Source organism: Lutzomyia longipalpis, chromosome 3 (genome assembly GCF_024334085.1).
Source record: "Lutzomyia longipalpis isolate SR_M1_2022 chromosome 3, ASM2433408v1".
In the NCBI taxonomy this organism is placed as follows: domain Eukaryota; kingdom Metazoa; phylum Arthropoda; class Insecta; order Diptera; family Psychodidae; genus Lutzomyia; species Lutzomyia longipalpis.
Genome location: NC_074709.1, coordinates 17,571,852 through 17,592,251, shown reverse-complemented (window position 1 = coordinate 17,592,251; position 20,400 = coordinate 17,571,852). Strand labels below are relative to the sequence as shown.

At 42.4% G+C, this 20,400-nt stretch overlaps 3 protein-coding genes across 6 annotated transcripts in view; 1 reads left to right on the top strand and 2 right to left on the bottom strand.

The window, feature by feature from the left end:
* The window catches only part of LOC129792435 (fringe glycosyltransferase), a 114,064-nt gene extending 94,812 nt beyond the window's left edge, over positions 1–19,252 (bottom strand). Inside the window, exon 1 of the mRNA XM_055831498.1 lies at positions 19,238–19,252. The gene's annotated coding sequence lies outside the window, so the exon portion shown is untranslated. The remainder of the gene's footprint in view (positions 1–19,237) is intronic.
* LOC129792370 (uncharacterized) overlaps positions 1–20,400 on the top strand; it is a 64,111-nt gene that overhangs the window by 28,539 nt on the left and 15,172 nt on the right. The gene's annotated exons all lie outside the window — the stretch shown is intronic.
* Positions 492–16,348, bottom strand: LOC129792404 (uncharacterized). Its single transcript, XM_055831430.1, has 2 exons — positions 11,018–16,348; positions 492–959 (listed from the first exon to the last, which is right to left on the bottom strand). Exon 1 carries the CDS (start codon positions 15,931–15,933, stop codon positions 14,377–14,379), a length of 1,557 nt encoding a protein of 518 aa, XP_055687405.1. The 5' UTR covers positions 15,934–16,348; the 3' UTR covers positions 492–959; positions 11,018–14,376.

The window sequence follows — 20,400 nt, the reverse complement described above, 5'->3', positions numbered from 1 at the left end:
TCGGGGACTTTCACGAAATATTGGGGCATGGCACAAAGTGAAAAAGCAATGGTGTGGGAAAATCCACATAGAGAAGTGAATGAATCTCACGTTTGCTGACACGCTGACACAAACTGGGAAATCTCTTACGTTTTCTGATTATCATTTTTTCCTCCCTCTAAACAGGAATTCAACAAATAATCCACCGTTTAACGAAGGGGAAAATTCCTCCCGAATGGAAAAGTAATTTCAACGCAGCAATGAAGCTTTTTTTCAACGTTAAAACGTTTTATGAATTTCAATTTTAATTAAAAGTCGCGCTTTGGCGTTTTAATTGATGTCAGATACTCTCTATGCTGGGATATTTAATAAGTCATTTCATGAAAATTATTTATAAGTGAATTCATGCTATGTTTTTTGTTCCTTTTGCATTTTCTTAACCCATTGACTTTGCACGTTTCCTGCGATGCAGTGAAAAGAGCACAAGAATGGTTTTAATTACATACAAATGGTTTTTTTTTTTTTTTTTGCCACCCTCCCACCCGAATTAGAAAGTCTGTAGTCAAAGGGGACTACTAGACTGCAGTCTTAAGGCACACCGGTAGCCTCATAGGTAGATTCTGTTCCGTTTCAGGAAATCTGCGATTCCCATCAGCGGTCCCAATCTCCTTTGTTCAATGGCTAGTGCCACAATGTCCCTAGAAAAAGGACTATCACAGACTTCACTACACGCAATAACAAGCTCCTCTCTCCCACTAACATACTTAGGACAGATAAACAGCACATGATCAACATCTTCATATAAATTACAAACATCACATAACATACTCTCCACTATACTAAACCTGGCCAAATGGGCATTAAGCCTGAAATGGTTGCTTATGATCCTGTTGATAAAGTATATTTTTTCTTTACCAACATTCTCCAACCCTAGAAACCATGGATTTCTCCTGCATTCCGGTAGAATTGAAAAGGCAAGTCTGCCTCTTGAAACAATGCTGAATCGCCAGGAAAATAAGAAGATGTGGTCTTCCCTCTAATTTACACGTTTATTCTTCTTCTCTGCACCTACACGGGCCTCTTGGGGGGGGGGTTTTCTCGCAGACGAGTTGATCTCTGATGCTCTTCGTTGCGGCTGTACGTCTCTGGTGGTGCACAGGATGATTCAAATCCCTCGTATCTTCTTCAGCCGGCGACGAGCGTCTCCCAGGTTCTTCTCGTGGTGCTTCTTCTCGACGGGCGCCTTCTCGACGGGGTTTTGTGTCGCCCCGGAGATTAGTGTACAGAGTTTGAGCTTCTCTGACACGCGCGGGAATTTGGCGTCCCGGCGATGATATACACTGGGCGTTGGACTTGCCCAAATGAAGCGCACGTACGGGAGTTTAACGTCCCGACGGGAATGAGCACTGGGATTGAGCTTCCCAGGTCGTGAGGTGCTTCGGTGTGCTAGTGCTGGTGCTTCCTGTCCAGCCAAACGGTGATAAATCGCACCTTTGAGATGTGGAACGCTCAACGGGCACAGAGCTTCCGACTCAACGGGATGAAACTTTCCCGGAGGTTGTCAGGCACCAAAACGTGAGTCTCCCTGACTGACCAGGTCCTCGTAGATCCTTCAGAAACGGTGGTGCACAGCTCCTTCAATTTGTATCGGGCGCCAGCTCCCAAGATAAGGAGCTTGAAGGAGGTTCAGCGTCGTTCTTCGCTCTCCGATGAGGAATTCTTGCAGTCACCGCGGTGGCTTCCGGCGGGAGGACTTCAGACTGTGGCACTGCACAACTTTTATCTATTTTTGGGAATATAAGAGAGAAATTATGAGTCTCCTCTTAATGAGCTCCCATGGCAGACTGACTACCCACCGCCACAGCAGTGGGATACAAGGAACAGAACTCACACTAAAACATACACAAGTGCCGTCACTACCCCTCCCCTTTTTGGAGGCTTTTCAAATGATTCAGTTGGCATTCCTGTGTGGGATAAATTTGAAAATGTGCACGTTACATCACCCATAAGTTGTGAAAAGAAAAAAACAATAAAAAAAAGAAAAGGGGATGAACGTGGGAACCCCTTATGCTCCAACCAGAAGGGTTTTGGAAAGACACTGTATAATGTATATTAGCTTAATTTCAACCCAGCACCTTAACTTAATTTAAATAATGAATCTTAGGGCTAGCAACATAAGAATATTTTATAAAAAAAAGAATGAACATATAATTCAGAATCGAGCTTTGAGAACAATCTTTTACCCATGTCTCGCGCTACCAATTCCGCTGAATGCCTTAAGACCAATTTGATTAAAAGTAAGAGAATAATTTATAGGCTAAGGGCTTAAATTAAAATTAACCAGACATAATCAATATATAGATTTGAGATCATCTTAGAGATCTCTTATTATTAAGAGGCTCAAATAATATTTATAATTTAACAAAAGAAATCATCACTCCTCAGTTCAACCTCCCACATCTTTCTTCCATCATGATTTGGTAATCATCATGATCACCCGAGCTTTCGGACAAGAATAAAGGTGAAAGGGACATTTCAAGAAACATTTCGTTATTTTACATGTAAGGAAAATTTTTAGGATGATCTTTTGCAGAATGGGGGGGGGGGTCTCATTGAAGGTATTCAAAATTGAAATTTTATTTTCTGCTGAAAGACAAAGCTTTTCTTAAGCAGATTAAGACAATAATAAGTTTTCTTTCACAAAGCTTCTTGAGCTTGCTTCAGTTATTTTTAATTTTCAATCATAGAGCTTCTTGTGCTCTCTTCAATTTTCCAAAATGACTTCTTTCTTTCAAAGACCTCTCGTCTTTTCTCCTTCCGTGGACTCTCTCCACCCTCTTCTCCACATCAATCGTCTCTCCTTCCTTACCAGCATTCGCTATTAGCAACACGGAGCTGCTTGTATGGGGAAAGGTAAGATGGGATGAATGGAACTTTTCTTCCATTTCTTCTCCTTCTTCTTATCTTCTATGATCTCTTCGCAAACTCGTAAGATTTGACCCACGCGTAATTCGCATAACGTGAGCCTTTGACACGGATGTGGGGTCGAAAGATCATGGCTTCGTGATCCTGACTGGCACATTGCGCGAGCTTCGCCGCACGTATAGGTCTCACATACGATTTGGATTTTTCCCACTTCCGCAAGTCTTTTAGACCCCCAACTCAGACACACTCCCCCTGAGGCATACTCCGTCACACCCACTCGACACGACACGGTCCTCCCCTGCTCACTCAGTCTTCCACTATTATCGGTCGTCCGAGCTTCCGGGGATTCTCGCATAGGTCACGTCTTGCGGCCCATAAGTCGAAGACACCAAAAGAACGAGGAAGGGGTGAGTCTAAATTGGGGTTCGGCAAAACCTACTTCCCTGGGGTCCATCCGCATACGCATGAGAATAAATACCGGCTACGTAGACACTTTTCTGCCTACCCGGCAATGTGGTCGCCAGGTAACGAACGTCAGGAGTCCTTCTATTTTTCATGATATTTTTTTTTTCGCGGATTAGACGAGGATGCGAAAAGAATATTGACTCTACATATTAGGTGGGATGGGTCCTATGCATCTTGTGCATGAAATTTCTTTAGGATTTGGAAGGATGGATTTATTTGGATTCTGCCAAGTGCAGGGGAAAAGATTCAAGGAACAAACATCTTCGATTGCGAATCAACCGAATGCCATCCGAAAGAGCTCCTGCCACCTACGACAGAATATGACTCAGACAAATTTCAAAACGGGACTCTCACCAAGGATGTTCCAAGGCAGAGCGACAACTTTTAGGGAGCGACCCTATAGGTGCTCATGCAAAATCTTTCCTCATTTTATGACTATTGAGGATCCAACAATAGTTTCTCAAGGGCAATCCGATACCTTCCTTCGGATTAAACAAAATAAATAAGGAGGGAGTTAGAAAAGGCAGTAAGAACCTAGTTCCAGCGGAACTTGCTTTAATCTCCTTAGCTCCTTGCAATAATTTACAAAAGGGTGATTAATCAATCTCTGAACAACCTCAGATCCCCTTTGTTGCGAATAAAATCGCTGAATCTTGTGATTTTCTTTCATTTCAAAATCCAAGCAAAATTTTATGTAGTTTAAATTGAGACATACCCATCTGTATAGAAAAATGGAAAAGGAAAAATATTGAATAAAATCCAAAATCTTGGGATTTTATAAAGAAATATTGACATTAATCTGATTTTATATCTTTCTTGTGATATCGTGCAATTCTCCCTGTATTAATGTCTTCGAGCTCGTAGGTATCTCCTTGAACTGACACAACTCTCGCTTTGAGCCACCGAAGAAATTTATGCTGAATGCCCTTAGCCTGATCTGACTGGCCAAAATTACGTCGCCAGACCAGATCTCCCACTTTAAAAGCAACAACGCGTTTTCGCAGATTGTAACCCTTTGAATTTTTATCGTGTGCATCTCGCAATTTAGGAATTACTTTCTTTCGGGCATTCTCAAGCATTTTCAGTCTCTCCTGTAAACCCAAAGGAGGCTGCATTGAATTAATAGTGTACTGGTCAGCATTCATAATCATTTCCTGCCCAAAATTAATAAAATAAGGCGTCATTTTTGTACCCTCATGAACCGCAGAATTAATAGCGCACTGAATTTGGTGGAGATTGTCTGCCCACTCTTTATGTTGCTTTTTAATAAAAGCCCTCATTGAGGTAACTATGGTGCGATTTACTCTTTCGGTTGGATTCGATTGGGGGTGATATAACGGCGTTTTCCAATGTTGGATACCGCGACTTTGGAGGAATGACTTAAATGCTTTTGACTCAAATTGTACTCCATTATCAGATAAAATAATTTGGGGAGTGCCGAACACACAAAAAATACGATTCTCAAGTACATCGATGAGCATATGGGTCTTAGCGCTTCTAAGGGGGAATGCTAAGACAAATTTAGAGAAACGGTCAACTACTACTAAAATGTCTGTATATCCTCTAGAGGATTTTACAAGAGGCCCAATATAATCAAGGGAAAGGATCTGCCATGGCCTAGTGGCTTCAACAAATTTTCCCATCGGGGGAGCTAAAGGTACATTAGGTGCCTTTGAGGCTTTACAAATTTGACAGTCCTTGATCCATTTACTAATTTCTTTTCTCATTTTTGGCCAATAATAGTAGTAGGACACACGACTGAGGGTTTTAAAATAACCAAAATGCCCTGCAGTCGGCTCATCGTGGTACTTTCGAATCACTTCCGCGCGATCCTCCTTCGGAACCACCATTTTCCACCTATGCTCCACCACACCGAGATCATTTTGTGCTCTACAGAGCTTAAACAGACGTCCTTGCTCCATCTTGTATTCGGGATGTTTTTCTGGGCTATTCTTGACTTTGTCCAGGAGTGAGCCATACCAGGCATCGCGGACTTCGGCGAGGGAATCTACATTGAGGCATCTCGATAGGGCATCAGGGACAATATTTTCCCTTCCCGGACGATGGCGCACATCAAAATCAAATTCCTGCAGCCTCAAAATCCAACGAGCAAGACGGCCACGAGCCTCCTTAAGACGCAAAAGCCACTGTAGCGCAGAATGATCGGTTTCCACTACAAACCGTGCTCCCACAAGATATTGCCGGAACTTCTCGATGCTATACAACACTCCCAAAAGCTCCTGCTCCGTTGTGGTATAATTTCGCTCAGCTGCCGTAAATTTCCGGGACATATAAGCGATAACCCGCTCTTCATCCTCCTCTCCTTGTACTAGGACACCTCCGCATCCGAAGTCGCTGCTATCGGTTTTAACGCGGAAAGGTTTGGAGTAGTCGGCGGTGGCTAATATGGGCGCGGAAACTAAAGCCTGCTTGAGCTTCTCGAAAGCCTCATCTGCCTCAGCAGTCCATTCGATGGTCTTAGGCTTTCCTTTCAGGAGATTTGTGAGCGGTAGGATTGTGGTAGAAAAGTTGGGGATAAACTTCCTATACCAAGACATCATCCCGATGACCTGTCGCAAACCCTTTACAGTTCTTGGAGGGGTGAGGGTCAATATGGCATCCACTTTCTCGGTGTTCGTTGAGATTCCTTCCGGAGAAACTGTCAATCCAAGGAAACTCAACTCTGGCACACAAAATTTGGACTTGGCCAGATTGATGGTCAAATTTGCTTTCTTGAGCCGATGTGCCACCTCCTTTAGCATGCGCAAATGGGTTTCAAAATCAGGGGTAACAACAAGGATGTCATCAAGGTAATAGTAGACAAAGGGTTCGAGATCATGACCAAGGACAAGGGACATCAACCGGGCCATGCTCATAGGGGAATTCACCAAACCAAAAGGGGTTCTTTGAAAACAGTAGAGCTTTCGCCCTGGAAGAGCGAAAGCAGTTTTCTGTTGATCCGCAGGGTTTAGTGGAATTTGGAAAAAGGCCTCGGATAGATCGACGCTGGATAGGTACTGAGTACCGGACAATTGTGATAAGATTGCTTCGATATGAGGAAGGGGGTAGGTGTCTCTCACCGTGACACTGTTGAGTCCCCGCGCATCCAGACAAAATCTGATCCGCCCATCCTTTTTGTCTCTGATTGTTACAGGGTTTAACCAAGGAGTCGGTTCGCACTCCCGAATGACTCCACGCTTTAAGAGTCGATCTAGTTCCACATCCACAGCCTTCATCAGATGAGTAGGGACTGGGTAACAACGCTGATGGACAGGGGTATTGTCAAGGGTTTCGATCTTGTGGGTAATCAAGGGGGTGCGACCAAAATTGTCCTCCGTAGTGATGGGAAATTGGGGAATAACATCGTCAAGACGAGCCCTCTCCTCACTGCTAAGGACCACAGGATTCTTGCTTAACGCTGCGCAGTTTGGAGGCTTAGGCTTGACTATCGTGATGCCAAATTTGAACCAAAAATCCACACCTAGAATCAATGGGGAGGTCAAATCAGGGACAACCAAGACAGGTAACAAGTGGGTTTCGCCGTTAAAAGAAAAGGGAACATCTACAAGTTCAACACATTCGTGCATGCTTCCATCGGCGGTACGGATGTATGTGGCATTTTTAGGATTTCTTCCCATCAGATTGATATCCTTCAATAACTCCTCTGATCCTTTGCCCAAGCATGTGTGGGTAGCTCCACTGTCCAATAATCCCACAATTTCATGCTCAAAAATTTTCACCTTCGCATAAGGTCTACAATCATCCTCGCTGGGGGTTCCCAATGGGACATCATTCACTTCCCCGATCGTAACTGCAGATCCTTGGGATGCTTGGGTTATATTTGGGTGCAAGATGGGGAGAGGATCATTAAAATCAATCAAATCTGAGCAACCAAACACATCCTCAGTGAAGTCGATTAAAGTTGTTTCCTTCACTAATCCACCAGCCGCTATTGTTTGAGGAACTTCTGAACTCAAAGATGTTGTATCCTTTTTGGTATCCTCTTTAGGATCTTCATATAATGGGATTTTCTGTAAAACGCGCTCTAATTCATCATCTGATTCCTCAATACTCAATTCAAAAGCATCTATTTCATCGCAAAAATATTCATCGTTAATTTCAAAATCTTTATCTATGCTGCTGACAACTTTGGGATTGTTTTTATTTTTCCTATGACGTTTGCGTTTATTTATCGTGACTTGAGGGATTGTAGGAGATCTCCCGGTATCCACCATCCCTCCTAGTGTCCCGGAGCTGCTTCCCCCGAACACGTGGGACAATTCCTCCTGACCACATTCTCAGCACCACATCCGTAGCATAATACTCTAGCACGGCGAGGCTGAGTGCACTGTTCCAGTGGGTGATCTCCCAGGTAGCAATTGACGCACATGGACGAAGTATTGCGAGGACGTGGCGGTGTGGATGATTCAGAATTTCTTCTGTTATTCCGTGGGAAATTCCTTCGAGGAGCTGCTGTGGTATTCACTGCATCCACAGCTGATAAACCACGAGATGGTTTTGGGCGTGAGGAATCTTCGCTAGCGATCAACATATTGTTCTCAATAATGCGGAGTGCTTTTTCCATTTCAGAGACAGAAGAAAATTCCCTGAGAAGGATTGATTCCCTGATCCTGGGATGCAGATTCCTACGGATCATTTGAATCTGGGTCCCCTCATCAAGGGGTGCCTCCAATTCACGGAATAAAGCACGGATATCCGCAATAAATACTCCCACACGCTCACCATCACGTTGCTTCCTCTCCTCCAGCCTCCTACGCACGGATAAATCGCAATCACTACGATCAAAGGTAACTCTAATGGCACTCGCGAAATCTTCCCACCTTGTAAACAATTCACACGAACGGTACCACCTCAAAGCATCGCCACTCAGACACAAATGCACACTGGAAAGCACTGATTCCGTGGCCACTCTCTGCGCAATAGCCATCCGCTCCATTTCACGGAGGAAGGTTCCCACTCGTGGTCCCCGGAGATCTCCAGAAAATGTAATGCCCCAATCCTTCAGTGGAATGGGCTTAAAGGTGCTGAGACTTCTCAACGGAGCAGAAGCGGAGTCAACGGCAGAAGAATTGAGGCTTCCTGGCTGAGATTGTGCCTCATGTTGGGGATCGCTTAAGCCTTGGGGAGCTTCTTGTCCACCAACAGCCCCGAGTTCTTCAGGGATGCTCTCCAGAGAGTGATATGTAGTGGCATTTAAGTTCGAATTAAATCTCCCTGTCGATGCCATGCGTGGGATGCGTGACTGCAGTGGCGTCTGCTCGTATTGGGATCTGGATGTCGCTTGAGGGGCGTTTTGGAACTGAAGTTGAGCGACTTTATCTACCAGGGTATTCATTGTGGATGCTAAAGTATTCATCTGTGCATGCATCGTATTGGAATTCCTTTGCATTTCCCGGTAAATATCGCTGTTCCTGGATTCCAGGGTTGCCAAATATTCACTTGTGGCTGTCCCAAACGATTCCACCATCTCACGATTAGCCCTAACTTCCCTTTCTAGGTTCTGAAATCTTTCTTCCCATCTAATTATTGGGGTGCCTCGGCCACTCCCAAATATCGTCGGAGATCTTACAGGGATGGACGATTGAGGGGTTTCAGCAACCGAGGTGGTTGGTGGTTGCTGCACCGTATTGGTGGGTGGTTGTTCGGTAGTGGTAGGTGGTGGTTGGTTCGTGGAGGGATTTCTTCGAGTACCGACCATTGTGACAAACAAACAAGGAAAATTCAGGAATAAATCTCAATATCAGCGAATAAATTCGCCTCAAAATGACCAAAATTTGCGAATAAATCGCTTCAAAATGACCAGAATCTCCGTGGATAAATGCTTACACCCACGAAATTCTTAATTCAACAACATATAAATCATAAACATGCAAGAAAACATGCGAAGAATGTCGCCTTAAATTCCCACAAAATCTCGAATTAAATTCTTTATCAGGGAAAAATTTTCAAAGAATTAATCGAGGAAATCAGGCGGAGAATTGGCCTCAATGTAAAATCAACTTAAAATCAATTCGAATTGAAGCAATAAATTGTTCAGGAAAAATAATTTAATAAAAATTAACTTTAAATTTAATTTGCAAATTAAAATCCTGCAAGGGGATTCTTCTACTTTACAAAAAAGAAAAAACAGCAAAAAAGAAAAAAAAATCTTTTGCTCCCGGATGTCTCCACAACGGGTGATTTTCAAAGTGCCCCCTAAATGAAACTTTGACCCAATGGCAAAATTAATTGAAATATTAAAATAATTGCAATATTAAAATAGATTCACTTTCGCTTTCAGGCCACAATTCTTTGGGGGTCCCGTATGGGGATTTCTAAAGGGGCTCCAAACGGTGATGGGGAAATAAATTTCGCACAAAGGTCCCCCAAAATGTTCGCTGAAAGGGGCTTTGTTTGGGGGTTGCGGTATTCCGGGAATCGCAAGTTCAAAAGATCTTCGTACAAAAAAAAATTCACAATTTGACCTCCACAGAAAATACTTATTCCTCTCTGGAGGTGAAAATTTGCCGGCTCTCTACAGGAATCACTAAAGGGATCAATTTTCTAATTATGGGTATCCCTTCAGGGGCATGAGATTTTACCAACAGGGTACTTACCTGGTTCGCCACGGGTTGGGCGCCAATAAAACAATGCTGAATCGCCAGGAAAATAAGAAGATGTGGTCTTCCCTCTAATTTACACGTTTATTCTTCTTCTCTGCACCTACACGGGCCTCTTGGGGGGGGGGTTTTCTCGCAGACGAGTTGATCTCTGATGCTCTTCGTTGCGGCTGTACGTCTCTGGTGGTGCACAGGATGATTCAAATCCCTCGTATCTTCTTCAGCCGGCGACGAGCGTCTCCCAGGTTCTTCTCGTGGTGCTTCTTCTCGACGGGCGCCTTCTCGACGGGGTTTTGTGTCGCCCCGGAGATTAGTGTACAGAGTTTGAGCTTCTCTGACACGCGCGGGAATTTGGCGTCCCGGCGATGATATACACTGGGCGTTGGACTTGCCCAAATGAAGCGCACGTACGGGAGTTTAACGTCCCGACGGGAATGAGCACTGGGATTGAGCTTCCCAGGTCGTGAGGTGCTTCGGTGTGCTAGTGCTGGTGCTTCCTGTCCAGCCAAACGGTGATAAATCGCACCTTTGAGATGTGGAACGCTCAACGGGCACAGAGCTTCCGACTCAACGGGATGAAACTTTCCCGGAGGTTGTCAGGCACCAAAACGTGAGTCTCCCTGACTGACCAGGTCCTCGTAGATCCTTCAGAAACGGTGGTGCACAGCTCCTTCAATTTGTATCGGGCGCCAGCTCCCAAGATAAGGAGCTTGAAGGAGGTTCAGCGTCGTTCTTCGCTCTCCGATGAGGAATTCTTGCAGTCACCGCGGTGGCTTCCGGCGGGAGGACTTCAGACTGTGGCACTGCACAACTTTTATCTATTTTTGGGAATATAAGAGAGAAATTATGAGTCTCCTCTTAATGAGCTCCCATGGCAGACTGACTACCCACCGCCACAGCAGTGGGATACAAGGAACAGAACTCACACTAAAACATACACAAGTGCCGTCACTACCCCTCCCCTTTTTGGAGGCTTTTCAAATGATTCAGTTGGCATTCCTGTGTGGGATAAATTTGAAAATGTGCACGTTACACTCTGGTTTCATTTACCCATTGGTCTTGCCATCTCTCTAGACCTATCCTATTAATAGAGAGGAAAAGATCCTCCCTACTATAAGCGATTCGCTCTTCACACGGCTCAGAGGCACCCCGCCTAGCCAACGAATCCACTCTGTCATTCCCAGTAATCCCGACATGCGAAGGCACCCATACAAAATGAACTTCTCTCCCACCTGTATTTAAAGCTTTAATATCCAGTAATACCTTGGATAGTAAGCAGGGCGTATCCGGAGAGGGCTTGAAATTTTTTATAGCGAGTACACTAGACAACGAGTCAGTAACTACAGCTACCTTAGACCCAACCGCCTCAACGCTTAAAGCCCTATTTAGTGCCATATCAATGGCGACTAGCTCAGCCGTAAAAACCGAGGAAACAGGGTTCACCGCCCTCCATTCTTCGTAATCCAGGCCACTATCCCAGATAGCAGAGCCGACCCCTCGATCCGTTTTTGACCCGTCTGTATATATTACCATGTGAATATTATTGTCATACCGTGATAGAATATCAGAAGCCATGACATTAGCATACACAAACCAAAGATCTTTTGGGATATCCCTCAACCTATCCCAGATCTCAAGGCAGACCACAAAAGAGGGTCGCTGGATATCTGTGTACGCGTCGTATCTCATCACGCAGTTATCTGACCATTGCACCTGCTCTAGAGTTTCGAGAATTTCACACAGCGCGTTGCTAGGTTTACGCCGTCGCAAATTACGCAAATCATGTAAGAGAGAGGGATGTCTATCAGCACACCTGACTAGAAATCTCGTTGAGAGCTGCATATACCTACACTGAAGTGGACAACAGCCAGCAAGAATTTCTAAACACCCCGTATGTGTGGAAACCATTACTCCAAGGCATACCCTAAGAGCTCGCCACTGAATACGATACAATTTAATGAGATGTGTCTTAGCGGCTCCTCTGAAAACAAAGGAACCATATTCCAGTACAGAACGAATCGTAGTAACATAAAGGATCTTAAGGATGGTAGGATGCGCTCCCCACTTAAGGCCGCAGACGGCCCGCAAAAAGTTTATTCTTTTATTGCATTTCTCAACAATACTACGAATATGTATGGCCCACCTACACTTCGCGTCAAATATAACACCCAGATATTTGAACTCCCTGACTGTGGGAATCACTTCACCATCGCATAGAACGGAGATACTTGGAGGTCTATGTTTACCCGTGAACAGGACAAAAGCTGATTTCTGAATAGAGATGGAAAGCCCCCTCTTGTTAAGAAAATCTTGAATCCTTTCGCATGCCAATGTCAAGTTGTCTTGTATGACGCAAGGATCTTTATGTGCTATTCCAATAGCAATATCATCAGCGTACTGAAGTATGAAACACCCTTCTGGTATTATTTCTTCTATATCCCTTACGTAGAGATTATAGAACATAGGGGAAAGGACTGATCCTTGGGGTAGACCCAGGTACCCTGTGCGAGACAAAATTTTATTATTCCCACAATAAAAATCAAGCTTTCTTTCCCCCAGTAGGTTACTCAGTAAGACGCAGATGCTAAAAGGAAGACCCACAGTCAGCATGTCCTGGAGAAGTAAATCTACCAAAACACCGTCATATGCGGACGCAACATCAAGAAATAAACAACCTAAAGGCTTTTTTCCAGACCCTGCTGATTGGATTTTAACGTGCAGATCGGCCAGACAATTGAGGGTACCCATTCCTTTGCGAAACCCCATTTGTGAATGTGGAATAAGTCTATTTGAAGAAACCCAATTCTCTAACCTACGCATAATCATTTTTTCAAAAATCTTTCTTACAGAAGATAGAATACAAATAGGCCTGTAATGTGAAATTAGACTGCCATCCTTCCCAGGTTTCTTAACGGCGACTACTTTGGCTGTACGCCATGAAACTGGTACTTCGGCACTTGTAAGAAATTCGTTAAACAGACCAAGTAAAAATGTAATTCCCTCCCTGGGTAGGTTTTTCAAGAGGCTAGCTTTGATCCCATCATTGCCAGCAGCTTTATTCTTAGTTTCATCAATTGCCTCATTGAGTTCGTCTATAGAGAAGTCGCACCACCTCATCCCACTATTGCTTACCCGTTCACAGTTCGGCACCAGTTCTGAAAAGGGCCTACAAACAAAAGGCGGTGACAATTTATCAGCAAATTCAGTCAGTTCCGCCACACTCAATCCCGGACTGCAACTTCTAGCTTGGCCTCTAAAGGCTTTAGCCATGTTCCACAGTTCCCTCAGAGATGTGCTGTCTGAGAATCCCTCACATCTGGTACGCCAACTATCAGTCCTCCTTCTACGGAACAGGCGCTTGGCAACCGCGTTTAAACGCTTATACACCATGAAGTCCTGTCTCGTTCCAGAGATACAAAATACGTGGAAAGCATCAGCCCTTCTATTCCACGCAGCTTCACATTCGGCGTCGAACCAGCAGTGATTCCTGAAACGGACAGAAGACCCATTTCTTCTGCTATTGGAGTTAGGCGATCCCCTGACATTTTGAGCCCCAGCGGCCGCAGACAACAGCAGATCATTAAACTTTTGGAGGCGCACCTCTGAAGAAGGGTCATTCAGTGCAGCCACACCCCGGGAAACTGATACTCTGTATTTCCTCCAATCCGTACGGGCTTCGCGAAACTGTGTCACCTGAGGCTCTATATTAGCAGACATGTTGCCGTTAGGACTAGACCAAGTTGCAATTATAGGAATGTGATCACTCCCCAGACTATCACCAAGAACTTCCCACGTCCAATCGAGCGCCGATTCACGAGAAATAAATGAGACATCTATAGCACTACCAGCTGCTGGGGGACATGCTATTCTTGTTATTCTCCCATCATTTAAAATTACAAGGTCCTTATCGTCACACCAGTCACCCAAAGTGCTACCTCTACCGTCGGTCACAGAGGAGCCCCAAAGCACATTATGTGCATTGAAATCCCCACCCATAAAGAATTTTTCAACGCCAGGATGCCATATTCTATTTAAATCCGCATATCTAATCGGGGAAGTATGCGGGATATATACAGAACAAAACAAATTGACCCCACCATTCACGTGTACCAAAACAGCGACCATCTCTGCTGCAGTATTCAGTTCATCCAGTAGGTCAACACGGGTAGACCTAAACCTTCTATGCACACCCACAAGAACACCTCCGCCCCAATTAGTTCTATCATTTCTAAACAGAGTATAACCAGGGATCCTGATATTACACCTAGGAGTGATTTTCGTTTCCTGAAGTAGCAATACATCAACACGTTTACGATTACACAAAATACTAATATCCTGAAGCTTAGACCGGATTCCATTAATATTCCACTGAAGGACCCTCAGTTCATTAGTTACGACTAGATCCATGATGTTTTCGAGACTTTTTCAGTTTTTTAACCAGCATCTGTCCTAACATATTTTCAATACACGGAAGTACAAAGTTTTCTATCATGGCAATACAGTTCTTACTCATCCCACAGTTCCTTAACAGCAGCAACACCACATCCTTCCACCCAAAGTTCGAAATATCACTCATCATAGCACTATCTCTCGGCATCACTGGCGGCGGCAACTTCTTCTTGGGTCCTGGTGCCGTTGGAGGAGTAATTTGTCTACCCCTTTTGACCCGCGCACTACCTTGCTCATCAGCCAAACCAAACCATGCGTTATCGTCTTGCCGATCGCTATTTTTCCTTTTGCGGGGCATAGCAGCTGCCCCTTGCCACCCTTCATCCATGGACTCTTCCTCGTCCATCTCAGAATCCGCAGTCTCCGACACGTCATATATCTCACCCACTTCTGACTCCTCATCTTGGTCACCGAGAGCCCCAAAACGATTTTTCGTAGGGATATTCTGGACTTCATTTGTATTGTTGACTCTTGCTTTCTGTCCATTGTTACGCCTCTCCTGCCTACGAGGCACGTTGCGGGATTCGTTATTAGACGGTCCATTTCTTTCATTATCCCTATTAGTGATGGCACGAGTGACTGCTCTATCCTTAACATCCTTAATCTTAGGGCATTTATGAACTTTGTTCGCGTAAAGCAACCGGCAGTTGGGGCAGCGAAAACTACCCTCCCCTGTGCACCCCACTGAGTCCTCTCCCTCGTTATGGATTAAACCACATTTTTCACATCTTTTCCTGGCACCACATCGGGCTTCTGTATGTCCCAACCTTAGACAGTTGTTACATTCAAAAATCTTAGGAGCATACGCCTGCACTGGAATCCTCAGTTTGTTGACTATGACGTAATCAGGAAGGGTGGTACCGGCAAAGACAATGCGTACAAAAGGTGTAGAGATAAGCCTCGTCTTATCATTTTCAACGACCTTCTTCTTGAGTCGATGGGCATCAACAACTTTTATCTCCCTAGTATCACCATTGAGAATCCCATAGCCTTCAGAAACAAAGCAACTCGTATCTTCACAATCATTCATAAAGATCTTACCGCTGACTTCAGCCCTGTTGGCTGGTATATAAACAAAGTTTTTCTCGCAAAAATCTTTATCCTCAACCAGCTTATTAGCATCATCCCTGGAAGTCATATTTACCTTAAGTTTATCTCGATTCACGGGATCAATGTTTTCAATACCCACATACTTCGCAAAGAGAGCACCTGAGACCCGACAGATAGACATGCTGTTCTTGTTTTTCGCACGCACGTATACAATAAATGGAGCTGCAGCTCCTTCAGCATACTTTCTCACTCTAGCCACAGTCTCCCCATCTGATCTCACTCTTTTCTCCTTGGGGATTGCCCCAGTGGCAATACCCCCACCATTCACATTTTCTCCCGCGACTTCGATTAAATGCGCATGCTCATTACGCTCATCTCCCTCCATATCCATATCCATCGCACTCGATCCACCAGGGTCTGGTGGATCACCCATCTCTCCCGTCATCTCTTCTCTGTGCCTAACACACAGACAGAGTCCCCGTAATTCACTTTCCTACTATCAAACCCTCACCAATACTAATGCAAATCAAAAAAATTGGCTCAGTCGCGCCGTAGCACTCGACCAAGTCACTGAAAAAGGAATCCAAATTAATCCTATTTAAAGGACCTCAAGAAATAAAAAAAAATTCCCACAATACCCAGCAGAAATCCCTCTGAAAAAAAATCAAGAAAAAATAAGAAAAAATCCGAAGATTAGCAAGAAAAATAAAGATTTTGTCACAGCTCTAAATACGTCCGTTCAGTACGAAGCGCAGAGCCCAATTGACACATACAAATGGTGTCGTGGAGTATCTGCGTGTTCCTAAAAACTCTACTTAATTGCATTTTCCAAATGGAGGAATTTTTTTTAATAAAAAATATCTCTGTTTAACTGCCCCAATTTGCACTGAACTTCCGTCAACAATACTTCATGGGTTGTGAGTAAATATTTTCATAGAAGCGATTATATAAGAACGACATCAATCTCAATAGTCAAATATATAATTCACCTTCAGTAATCCCTCTACTATTGAAAAATCCATTAGGTTTCCATTCCACACAGTGAAACACGATAAAAGCGATGAAGGAAAAAAAGAAAAGCATTGAAAGAGAAAGCACAAAAAGTCTTCATCCTCACACTGCTTAATGCAATATCCTCAATTTCAGCTCATGAACTCCATGGCACAATACCAGAGTCATTGAGATTTTGAGAGGTCGGTATTTTCGTAAGTTTTTTTCTTTTTCTTTTTTTTTCACATCTTACCACACTTGGGTCCTTTCTATCTTATTTCTTCCTGTGTGTGTGTCTGTATGGATTCTTCGATGGCACAATTGTGTGGTGCACGAGAGAAAAGGAAAAACCGGAAACAAATTGCCGGACCTTTTTCACAAACCTATATAGAAGAGCTGGGGGCTTGTGACAACACTATGAACGATAAATCTGCCTATTTATTTGCCACTAACCAGGAAGGAGTCGACGGGGAAAAACTAGCCAGAGAGAGATGTGCAAGATTGGGAGGAAAAAAAGTGGATAACGATTTCCTATAAACGGATGTTGAGTGTACGATGAAAAGCGGAGAGCTTTAGCTGTTCCACATGCTCTTGCAAAGTCGCCAACAATCACCCAACATTTCTCATCAATACGGAAAATTTACTCTCATATTTCACTCCATAAACGGCCTTAGGGTGCATTGTACGGATATACCAGTGAGGTTGGATAAAGGATATGGACCGAAAACAGCTTTAAAATTGTGAATTTTTAACCCTTTTATGAAAGAATTGGCGGAAGGGGATTTGATGAAAAATTTTGCAAAATGTTTATCTTTGTATCAATGTACTAAAAAAATCCTATCATTGAGCAATTTTGTATATGTTTTACTTGAATGTACTATTGTGCAAAAGAAGTCAAATTAAAAGCTTTGAAAGCTCTTTTTAATTTGAAACGACACCTTTGTAAATCAGAAAGATGATACAGTCTTGTTTAAAAAAAAAAGTAAAAGAATTTCTCGAAATTTTCTTCATTTTTTTTTATAAAATGCCATAAAAAATTAAAATATCAATTTAAAGACCTACAACGACACTTTAACCTACAAATAAAATTAAAATCAATGCTAATTTGCAGGAAAAATTGAATTCATTTGCAAATATCACAAAAGATTCTCATCTTTATTCAATGAAAATTCACAAAAGAGTATTTTGATAAAGCTCTCCAACAAATTGGCTCTCCATAGAAAAGACACTCGATACCCCCCCCCCTCCCATTCCTTATGAATATTTTTACTTTCAAATATTTCACCCCATCCCACCAAACAACATTTCAACCCCCACTTATTAGGAATTCATTAAAATTTGAATTGTCAACAGATTCCATACAAGCGAGGGTGTACTGCTGTGGGAGTCACTTGGCTCACCCAGATAGTCGTGTATGCAAATGGTTTGAATGAAATTTTCAAGGAAATTGCAAATTTATCAGTGAAATTGGCACTTGTGTACCCTTCACAGTGTAATTTTTGGATGTAAAAGAATAAGAATCCCCAAAAGCAATTTCCTCGCTGTCTTCATGAGCACTTCCATTATAAGCCTGGCATCTATTGCACTTTTCAATTACGTGCGGAGTCCCGCAGTTTGAGCTGTGTGAAAGAGGATTTGAAGAATTGGAAACTAAATTGAATTGAGGATGGAATTTGTGCTCTTTAGGGGACTTTTCCCCGGTATACATTACCTGCCAAACTATATATCGAATGCACCAAAGCAGAAGGGATTCAACATGGCACCATCAATTTCTAACCAAAACCAAAAATCTATCACACTCAGCTGTCGGCTGTGTTACCATTAATTTTGCAAATATTCATTACAAGCCCTCCCTATACATCCTGCACCTAATTCAGTCGGTGCTCTACAAGTAAATTGCTGTCCATTCAAATTTTATGCTTTGCGCACTATAAGGGATGCTTTTATTGGAACCTAATTTATATCAGAAATAACCATAAAAATCGATTGGGCATTTGGCTGTGGTGGCGGAAGAATGTTTGTGTGAAATATATGTAGTGCAAAATTTTTGTGGAGGGATGAGAAAATAGGGAAAATGTGGCGGAGGGAGGAAAGAGAAATTACATGCAATTATGGTTAATCACTGCTTACACAGTGATAAGATAAAATTACTAATCATGTGGTTCAGACTTCTATTCATCGATGTAGCGTCTACTTCCTGTGTGATGACTAACCCAAACAAAAAGGAAAAGCATTTTCATTAAGGAAATTGAGTACATGGAGGCAGGAGGGAGAGAAAAAGAAGGATTCTGCTGCTCAAACATTCCCCTGTTAAACTATGAAGGTTTATCCTTAGAAAATACCAACTAATTACTATGAGTAGACTAATTGAAAAATCACAAAAGCTCACATAATAAGCTTTGAAAGTTTGCACGTAAAATAATATCGGAGTAAATCGTATTAAACAGGATGCCAATCGATTTTCAATAAGTTACTGAACGAATACTGAGGGACATTTGGGACACTATTGAGCTATTCCGGCAATTCCGTACTCCCAAATGGTTAATAATTACATTTTGTGGGCGGTCATTTCCAGGGTCATTCCTTCCAAAATGGCTTTCCACCACATTAAAGGTACGAACTTGTGTGCACTCTTGATCCCCCCAAACCCCCAAAAAAAGAACCTCTTGTCCCATCCGATAAAAAGGGGATGCATAGAGAGGAGTTGGGGTATCAAAAGTGAAAGTAGGTGGAAAAAGGAAGATAGGAAAAGCATTTACCTTTCTCACTGTGACTCTGCTCAAGTTTCCCTTCTTTCCATTTTCTTTCTTGTTTTTTTTTTGCCACTGGAATCTGTTCTCACCGTCTTCAAGGATATATCCTGCAGATGAGATAAAATCATACATAATTTTAATCAAATACACCACCTACATTTTCTTTAAAAAAAAATGGTATAAGAACTAAATTTGATTTACAAACTTGATAAATTAGTACAAGTCCCTCATCTCCAGTACAAATTCATTTTTCCTCCTGGAAAGACAGGAGGGTCCACATTTGGAAGAAAATATCGGAAGTGATTTAATTGCTACACAAACTCCAACGAAGCAAACAAGCTTTCACCAAAATTTTGGCAGTTGTTTAGGGTGCCATATCCTGAGTTATTCACATATAAGCAATGCTTAAGCGTACATCTGCTGTTGGAGGAACTTCCTGATTTGAAATTCAATTCAAAATGCAGAGTTTGTTTCAAAACAACAACCAATGCAGACTGTTTGAGAATTCATGAAGAAAGCAAACAATTAAAGAGATATTACAAAATTCAATATATATATTTTTGATAAATATTTGTATAAACTATCAGGCAAAATGTTTACGTGACCGTCTTATATGTTGGGAGATTCATTTTTATTGTATTTTGATTTTCCTAGACAGAAAATATCATTTTATAGCATCGATATTGGATAAAAATAGGTACAATTTCTATTTGATATTTTCATGTTGAAAAATTACATAAAACTTCTATCCTTTTTTACCGTCGAGTATTTATGTGTTTATCTTGCCTTATTATGTTTCCTAGATCATAATATTACTACATAGAATGATAACAATCACGAAGGTTCCTTTTGCTTTATTTGTGTATACACAAAAACACTTTAGAAAAGTTTCAACAATAAATTCCTAAATTGCTCAAAACCTCTTCATTCTGCCAATGAAAAATCCGAAACACCGTGGAGAGTATCAATTTATTAAAAAAGTTATGTCGTTTTCACCCGTGTTTGATAAAAACTTCAAATGAAATTGTGAAATTAATGAAATTTTCTGCAAAAAGGAGCTACATAAAAGGGGACTTCAGAAAGTTTACTGAAAAAGTAATTAAGGGGTGAGAATTTAAATAAATTATTTTTGCTGTAAAAAATTTAGCAATAATTAGTCAGAAACTATT